This window comes from Molothrus ater, chromosome 8 (assembly GCF_012460135.2).
Source record: "Molothrus ater isolate BHLD 08-10-18 breed brown headed cowbird chromosome 8, BPBGC_Mater_1.1, whole genome shotgun sequence".
NCBI classification, from domain to species: Eukaryota; Metazoa; Chordata; class Aves; order Passeriformes; family Icteridae; genus Molothrus; species Molothrus ater.
The window spans coordinates 23514723-23523472 of NC_050485.2; the positions used below are offsets into that span (position 1 = coordinate 23514723).

An 8750-nucleotide genomic window follows, 5' to 3' on the forward strand; every position below is an offset into this window, starting at 1 on the left:
TGTCTGTCTGTCTTTTGTCTTTCTTGGTGCCTTTCTGACTCTCTCCACCTGACAATTTCTGCCTGCTTCCTTCCGTCTCTCTTCCTTTCTGCCTCTCTTTGCCAGTGCATCTGTGTGTCTCTCTGAACGGCTGCTTGCCCCTTTGTCTCTCTGGCTCCGAGCATGCGGACGTGTGTGTCTGACGGTGAATGCACCTGACCCTTTTCGCGTGCCTGTGCACTTACTGTCTCTTTGTGTGCGTGTGACCTCGTCCATATGCCTGTGTATGTTTGCATTCTCCTTCTGCGTCCGTGTGATCGTCTATTCCCCACACGCATCTCCCCCCACATCCATCCATCCGTCCGTCTATCCGTCCGTCCCGCCCCGTGCCCCGCCCGCTAACCCCAGCCCTTCAGCACCGCGGCGCACGGACAGCTCCTGTCGCTTCCCGCCGCGGCGGCACCGCGCACCGCACAGCACCGCGCACCGCACAGCACCGCACCGCACCGCACCGCGCAGCACCGCGCACCGCACCGCACCGCGCACCGCACCGCACCGCGCACCGCACCGCACCGCGCCCCCTCCCCGCCGGAGCGCTCCGCCCCGCGCCCCCTCCGCGCCGCGCTCCGCCCCGCCGTACATAAGCGCCGGCACCGCCGCCGGTGCCCCTCCGCCGCCATGAGCTACAGCGCGGAGCCGGCGGCGCTGGCCGCCTCCTATCGCCACCTCTTCGCGGAGGCTCCGCGGCGCACGGAGATGCTGGCGGGCCGGTGGGCGCGCCCGGGCGCGGAGCCGGAGGCGCTGCGGGAGCGCGGCGCGGAGCCGCGGCGGGCGCGGGGCAGCGAGAAGGAGCAGCTGCAGGGCCTCAACGAGCGCTTCTCCGGGTACATTGAGCGGGTGCGGGCGCTGGAGGAGCGGAACCGGGCGCTGGCGGCGGAGCTGGCGGCGCTGCGGCAGCGCTCGGACGAGCCGCGCCGGCTGGGGCAGCTGCTGGGCGGGGAGCTGCGCGCCCTGCGCGCCCGGCTGGAGGAGGCGCACGGGGAGCGGGCGCAGGCGGCGCTGGAGCGGGCGCGCCTGGCCGAGGAGACGCAGCGGCTGCGGGCGCGCTGCGAGGAGGAGGCGCGGAGCCGCGCCGAGGCGGAGCGGGCGCTGCGCTCCCGGCAGCAGGCGGCCGAGGCGGCCTCCCGCGCCAGCGCCGATCTGGAGCGGCGGGCGGAGGCGCTGCAGGAGGAGCTGGCGGCGCTGCGCAGCGCCCACGCCGAGCACCTCGCCGAGCTGGGCGCCGCGCTCCCGGCCGCGGCCCCGCCGCCGGCCCCGCGGCCCGACCTGGCCGCGGCGCTGCGGGAGCTGCGCGCTCAGTACGAGGCGCTGGCGGCCCGCAACCTGCAGGCGGCCGAGGACTGGTACCGCGCCCGCTGCGCCCGCCTGCACGAGCGGGCGGCCCGCAGCCAGGAGGCCGTGCGCGCCAGCCGCCGGGAGGCCGGCGAGTGCCGCCGCCAGCTCCAGGCGCGCCTGGTGGAGATGGAGAGCCTGCGCGGCGCTCACCAGTCCCTGGAGAGGCAGCTGCAGGAGCTGGAGGAGCGGCACAACGCCGAGGCCGCCGGCCTGCAGGTGAGCCGGGCGGCGCCGGGTACTGGGCGGCGCCGAGCATCCTTCCCCCCGCCATCCGCACCAGTCGGCTCCTCCATCCCAGCAGCCACCCTCTGTAATGCTCCTTCTCGTAATGTGTAGCACCGGGAATCTCATCCCACGCAAACACCCGGCGCGGTGCCGCATCGGTACCCGCGTCCCCGCACTCTCCCTCCCCTGGTCCCGTGCAGCGCTGAGCATCGCTGCGGCCTGCGAAGTGCCGCAGCGCAGCTCTGTCCCCTGCAGCAGCCCCTCCCGCAGTTCTGTGCAGCGCTGGAACCCCCCTGGCCCCATGCGGTGCCCCCCCGCCCCACATCGCTCAGCACCATCGCCTGCGCTGTCCCGGTCAGTGCCGTGCTACACAAACACCCCCGGCACGGAACGGCACGGAACGGCACCCACCCCTCTTGCCTTGTGCAGCACCTACCCATGCAGGCGGTGCCCCTGCAGCGCTGCGCAGCGCCAGGCATCCCTGCAGCCTTCCCACCACCCAGGATCTGCACACAGATCCTGCCCCACCACGGCATTGCCTGCTGCCTTCACCCTTTGTCCAGAGGCAAAACCCCAAAGGGCAGATTTTGGGGACGCAGGCCAGCACACCCCTTCCAAGGCTCTCTTCCTGCTGGGGACATCCTGCACGTGGTAGTGCTGTTTGGGGCATTGATCCATCCCTGTCCCTTAAGGATCAGGTCCAAAATTGCCTACACATCGTTGTGGGCAATTCCTCGAAGCTGTCTGCCCAGGTTTGGCCCTTTGCCCTGTAGCCTAGCTCTTGGCACCTGCACTGCAGAAATTGGAGCTCTGCAAAGGTTAAGTCTGGGCTTGCAGACAGATCCCAGCATTTTTTATGTCTGTGGAAAGACCCAGGTGAGGCAGACACTGAGTGCTCCATAGCTCTTATTCCATTACTGCAGTATTGCCACGTTTTCTCGCTACAGTTTTCTCGTTCATGATTTATAATAAAATGAATCATGAGATTGTTCTATTATATGGCTGTTAAATGATCTGTGGTTTCTAAATCAAGCCATTTCCTTCTAAATACTGAAACAACTGCTTTAATCATACATGGAGGGCTCAAGTAATGCCTTGTCATTTCCAAGGCCAATTTTTGCCAGGTGCTCTAGAATTTGTGACTTAGTTCCAAGCTGCTTGCAAGCTTCCTGAATAGTTGAGGTGGTCTTCAACAATTTTTGTGGAAATAGGCAATATAAAATATTAACTATGGTGAAAACATTATACACAGTAATCTTCTCAAATACTCTTGATGCCATGTGAAAGAGGGGTCCTAGGAACAACCTATCAGTTGGGGAAAAAAATTTAAGCAACTGGATTAAACAGCACCATAATTGAAATTGCTTTAGTGACAACATGGCAGTGCTTTTCTCTATGACCCTCAGGATCTACTTTATGTGCAGCAATATTTAAAAGTCCATTGAACAATATGTGTATCAGCTAAGCAATTTCCTTGGCTGCAAAAAGTGGAAAAGGTGGGAAGTGTGTCTTAAAAGAGAATATTCCTATTGTCTGAGCTTTTAAAATGATCCTGCTAAAGCAGGGGCATGTCTTTATAATTGTGGGCTGTCCAGTAAAATCTGAACCAACATGCAAGAGCTTTTTGTTAGGGGACAGGTTTGCAGTGGTGTGAGGAGGGGATTTTTATTCTACCAGCTGGCAGAACTAGGTTGTGGAAGAGAGGTGCAGATCAGGAACAAGGACAATCAGTTTTGAAAGAGCTTTTTGTTCATGTGGACTACAGGCAGAGGGAAGAGGGCTGGAGGCACAAAGAGTCACAGCAGTGAGAGTGGAGCTGTCCAGGGTGGGGATCACCTCAAGTCATTCCCTCCTGCCCTGGCTGGGTACAGCAGCACTCTGTCTGCATCAGAGCAGAGGCTTTAACCTCTACAGCAGCAGCAGCAGCCATGTCCTGCAGCTTCTCAGTCAATAAACTGCCCCAATGAACTCCTCAGAGGCACAGCCTCTTGCAGATCTTTTGCTGTGGAAAATGGTCAGGGCAGCACAGGTCAAGCAGAGACCACAAGGATGGCTCCTAAATCACATCCTGCAAGGCTGGCTGTGCTCAGCTAATCCAACTGTGACATGCTCTGTGCTGCATTCAGGATGAGCTGCTGCTCTGAGGGGCTCTGCTCAAACAGGGCCCACTGCAGCAGGGTCAGCACAGCTCCCTGCTCCTTGGGCAGCCCCACATGCTTTCATTGTCTCTGCACTGTCCACGAGGGAGGTTAGGCAGGAGAGGAAGCTGGGGACATGATAGGAATGGGATGGGGACAAGATGAGGATGATGTGGCAGAACAAAGTGCGTTTGCTGGAACAGAGGATCTGGAAGCAATTGCAAAGTCCTGACTCTGGGAGGGGATGCAGGAGAGTGGAGGTTGGCAGTGGCCATTGCAGGGCTCTGTAGGCAGGGCTACATTGTGGCTTAAGTGCAAACTGCTGACTCATTCCTGTTCCAAATCAAGCTCCTCTGGTGGCACAGTGGGGCAGCTGGCAGCAGGAAACCTGATTGGGAAGAGCCTTACGGGAGCAGGTTTCACTGCTTTCAAGCTGCTACTTGGATACCTAGATGCATGTGGGAAAAATACAGACTGCTTTTTTTCTGAGAAAAAAAAATAGAATAAAACATTAGTCTCATTTGTTAGCAGGAATTCTGGCCTTAGAGTCCTCCACATCACAGGTAGAACTGGTTATAAGGGACAAAAGGCAGGGTAAAACTGGCAGGAAGGATGCTAGAAGGACACTGCTGTCCAGCTGAGCACCCTGGCTCTTGCAGGGCAGGCCCCTGTCTCTGTAATCTCCCCAAATCCCCGCATTCAGAATCCTCCACTTTGAGGCTCTGAGGCATTTTCCCAGGAAGGTGACAGACTTCCCCACCTGGAGGGGACCCCTGGCAGCAGCACCTCTCCTTCCACACCCTGGAAGCATGTCCCAACCCTTCTTAAGCCCTGCAGATGCAGACTGCAGCCTTTCTTCTCCGCTGCTGCAGTGCAGGGTGCTTTCACTTGTCTTGTTGAGCCACTGCCACTACTTTGAAGACGTTTAAGCCCAAAACTTCCCTCTGTAGCAGCCTGCCTTTCCCCCACAGGACTGGGGGTCCCACCACCATGCACTGTTTGCCCATCTCACAGACCCCACTGCAGATGGGAACTACATAAATCCATCAATTCCCCACTGCACACTCTCACAAGCCAGGCCTGGTGCTCTGCTTGCTTCTTCATCCCTGCTAGCATGACATTTCATGGTCCCAAGCCCCTGGTGGGGTGGGCCATCATGGATCAACTGCCCATTGCGACTTCCCTGTCTCTACAATGGGCAAAGCAGAGTGGGACTGAGGGAGAAGTCCCTGCTCCAAAACACAGGGCTGAGCACACTTGCCTTTGCAGGACACCATTGGACAGCTGGAGGATGACCTGAGAAACACCAAAAATGAGATGGCTCGGCACCTGAGGGAGTACCAAGACCTGCTCAATGTCAAGATGGCCCTTGATATCGAGATAGCTGCCTACAGGTAAGGCTGCTCTATTCCTGCTCTACTTGGGCACTTCCCAAACCCAATCCCCTGACCCCCACTAGGCTGGGGTATTTCCAAGAGCCCAGAAAATACTTGGGTACACATTCCAGGAGCACCACAAGCATGTTGTTCATCTCCCCCACCTGGGTCTGCCATACTCCTGCCTGGGGAGCAGCCATGGCTCCATGTCCTGCCTTGCTCTAGCAGCTGTGAACCACTTCCCTCAGCCACCCCAGAAGCATTAAAAAATAATGGACACAGTTGGGGCTGGACACTTGTCTCTCTTGCAAAGTTAAAAGTAGATGCAAAAGGCTGTGCTTTGGGTATTTATTTTCCTGGTGTTTCTGGAGACGAAAAAAGGGAGAAAGTTGCTTTCATGTACCCCATATTGCAAGTCTTCCAAAAATGGGTGACCAAAATATGATTTTGAATCAGTTTCATGGTGCAGTGTGACCTGTGGTGATGGCTTGGACTTGTCTGCAGGGCACAACATGCTCTCAAGTTTTGTAGATGTTTCACATCCCCATACTAACCTCTTCCCTTGTGATGTACTTGCAGGAAGCTGCTGGAGGGAGAGGAGACCCTCTTCAACATAGGAAGTGGCGGCCTTACATCTCTCAATTCTCTCCCCAGCCCCACTTACTCCTTCCAGCCAAGGAGCTTTAGTTCCTCTACTCTGTCCTTCAAAGAGGAGGAGCAAGGAGAGGTTATTAAAGTGACCTCTAAAATATCATCCAGCAGGGCTGAGGTGATTGAGGGGACCATAACCTCTGTCAAGAAGCGAGGGAGGTTAAACCTGCATGGAGGAATCCTTGCCAATGCAAAGATGTAACCATCAGGACCCTGTTCACAAGCATTTGAGGGGGAACAGTCTCCACTCGGCCTTGACACTGCTCTCTGGGCACAAAGCCGCACTGGGCTCGCAGGAAGCCTCCCTTAAAAACACAAAACCCCCCGGGGACACCAACCCAGGGGTGGCTTCCTTGCGGGTCCTGCCACTCAGAGGCCGAGCTTGGCACATTGCTCCCTTTTAAATGGGGTGGGGGCACACAGGACAGGTAGCTAGAGATGCATGTTGGTCATTGTGGTGGTGGCACATGGACTCGTAACACGCTCCCTCTCTCCTCCTGCGGCGAGCGAGGGGCAGCCAGCTGGGAAGGCTGCTGAGCCAGCTCTCTGAGGAGGGGAGGGAAACAACTCAACATGTTTACTGTAACTAGTTTCATCAATTATCCAAATCCATGTACAGCTAAACTCTTCCCCACTTCTCAAACTGTAGCCATTCACTTTTAACCCTAGAAGCACAGAAATAGCCATACTGGACTGTAACCACCGCACCTGACATCTGATCTCAGCCACGTATGTTTTGAATTATAAGGAATGTTACTTTTTCTTTGTACTGACAAATCTTGTTTTCTGACAGCACTAGTCAAGCCAGGCACGTGGGGTTTATAAGCAGCAGGCACAGGGCAGGGAACTGCTACACTGGAGGTGAAGGCAGCACCATGCTGCGGGGTATCACTGTCTCCCAAATATGAGGGTCTGAGGGCCCCTTTTTAGGCTGCACAGTGTTCACATGAAAACCCTGTGCCTAGATTAGCATCGTGCCCCAGCCAGCGCTGGGAAGCTGCAGGACTCCTGAACACCAGCCCGCAAAGCATCCTTGTCTCCGCTCTAACTGTTCCAAGGTGTGCCAAATTTGATATAGGATTTAACAACCATAGGTTTCCTTCAATGCCTTAAATTGCCAGCGATCGCTTTTGCAAGAGCCGGAGCCGCCGCGTGTTGTGTGTCAGTGCCCTGGCAGGGAGGGAAATCAGCACCAGACCTCGCTGCCCTCACGGTGCTGCCAGAGTAGTTCCTGGAACCAGCAAATTGTTTGCTCGCACTCTTTCCTCTTCTATTGTAAGGCACAAGTTAATAATTAAAAAAAGAAATAGTTGTGTGGATCAAACTGAGCTGTTTGTTGTTTTTGCTGCTGCGTCATCTTGGGAACACGTGTCGGTGTCTGGCCCTCGGCTGGTTCCGTGCCCAGCAGTCCCTCTGGGCCCCTGCAAAGAACCTGGGGTTGGGGTGCAGCTGCCAGCCCCTCCTGCTGGGGTTGCAAGGGAAGGCTGGACCCACTGATGGCAGTGGGGCCCATCTGGGGCTCACCCCAAGTGCCTGTCATGGTGGCCCTGCTGTGTGGAAGAGTTCATGGCCAGCTGGCTGAGGGATCAAGGTCTGCCACGGCCAAGTGCACCCTCATTTGCTCAGGAAATGGACTCTGAGGCTGTGATTTGCATCACACCCCTGACAGTTCAGTCCCAAGATAAACGTTATTTCCTCTCCACATTGCCTGTGTGCTCGGGGGTTAGAAACAGCCTTGTGCTTTCCCTGCACAATTGAAGATAAAGTGAATTACACAAGAGCAGATGAAGAACAGAGGGTGCATCCACCTCCCAGGTAAATCCAGTAGTTACAAATGCTGTGACCAACAGTGGTTTATATTTGGAAGATGCACACATTCTGCTTGAGATGTACCTGTAGAGGGAAAAAGCACAGGCAGCTTCCCGCTGGGTGGCCCTGCCAGAGCACACTGTCCTGTTGCCTTTCCATTCCTGCTTTGTTGCACCATGTCGTGGCAATCTGCCCCAGAGCCCCAGGGACACAGTGTGACAGTCACAGCCTTCTCCACCAGAGCTGCAGGACAGGAGCAGCATGGCTACACCTTGGTCCTGCCACACTGGTAACCCTGGGGACCATGGACAGGCTGCTCACTGTGGGGTGACAGCCCTGGGCAGGGCAGCTCTGCAGGTGAGTGAAGCAAGGGGCACTTTCTAGAGGCAGGGGAGGGGTCCCAGGGCATGGCTGGAGCAGTGCAGCTCACCATCAGCCTCCAGCAGAACAGCACAGAGCAACTTGGGGTGCCCAGGCAGAGCCTGGGGGAGCCAGCACCTGCAGAGCTAAGCCCAAGGCACTGGCACACAAAACAAGATCAAGAAATGTCCAAATATCTCCTGACTGAGCTGCCAGTTAGGAAATGCAAACACACAGTATTTCTCCCAGTCCATAGAGGGAATAAAAAGCAGATGTGACTGTACAGCTAATGAAATGTGCTCTGAATCTCAAACACTCTCCAGTGCTGCCACTTTCTGTCCCTTGAGCACAAGCAGCCTGACCTGTCCTTTGTTCTCAGCACAATCCTCAGTTAGAATTCCTGCTTGCTCAGCTAACTGGATGCTAATAATGAAGCTGGGAATTTTACTTTGGTGATATCAATGTGAAGGGGCTGCAGTGGTGGAGCAGGACAGAGGAGCTGTGGGAAGGACAAGAAACTATTTTGGAAAATGACTGCAGTGCGAGGGCCAGCCCAGAGATTTCCTGCATTTCTGGAGCTCTGCAGCAGTTTGGTGCTGTCTCATGGTGTTAAACTCCAGAGGTGACAGAGGGACAACAGGCAGGGAGGCCCATATCTACACTCTCCTTTTCTTTATGAGAAGAAAAATGACAGGAAAGAGGGACAGGCCTGGCTGAACATGGTGCCAATGCTGACCTCTATCACCATCCAGGCCTCCTTTTCCAGTGCTATCTTCTTTAGAGTGCCTCCTTTTACCTGCCTGCTTACATGCACCAG

General features: G+C 56.1%; 1 protein-coding gene across 1 annotated transcript; it reads left to right on the forward strand.

The window, feature by feature from the left end:
• Positions 1–606: 606 nt before the first annotated feature.
• On the forward strand, positions 607–7088 carry INA (internexin neuronal intermediate filament protein alpha). The gene is made up of 3 exons (XM_036385669.2): positions 607–1590; positions 5007–5131; positions 5693–7088. Exons 1-3 carry the CDS (start codon positions 658–660, stop codon positions 5964–5966), a joined length of 1332 nt encoding a protein of 443 aa, XP_036241562.1. The 5' UTR covers positions 607–657; the 3' UTR covers positions 5967–7088.
• Positions 7089–8750: the final 1662 nt, after the last annotated feature.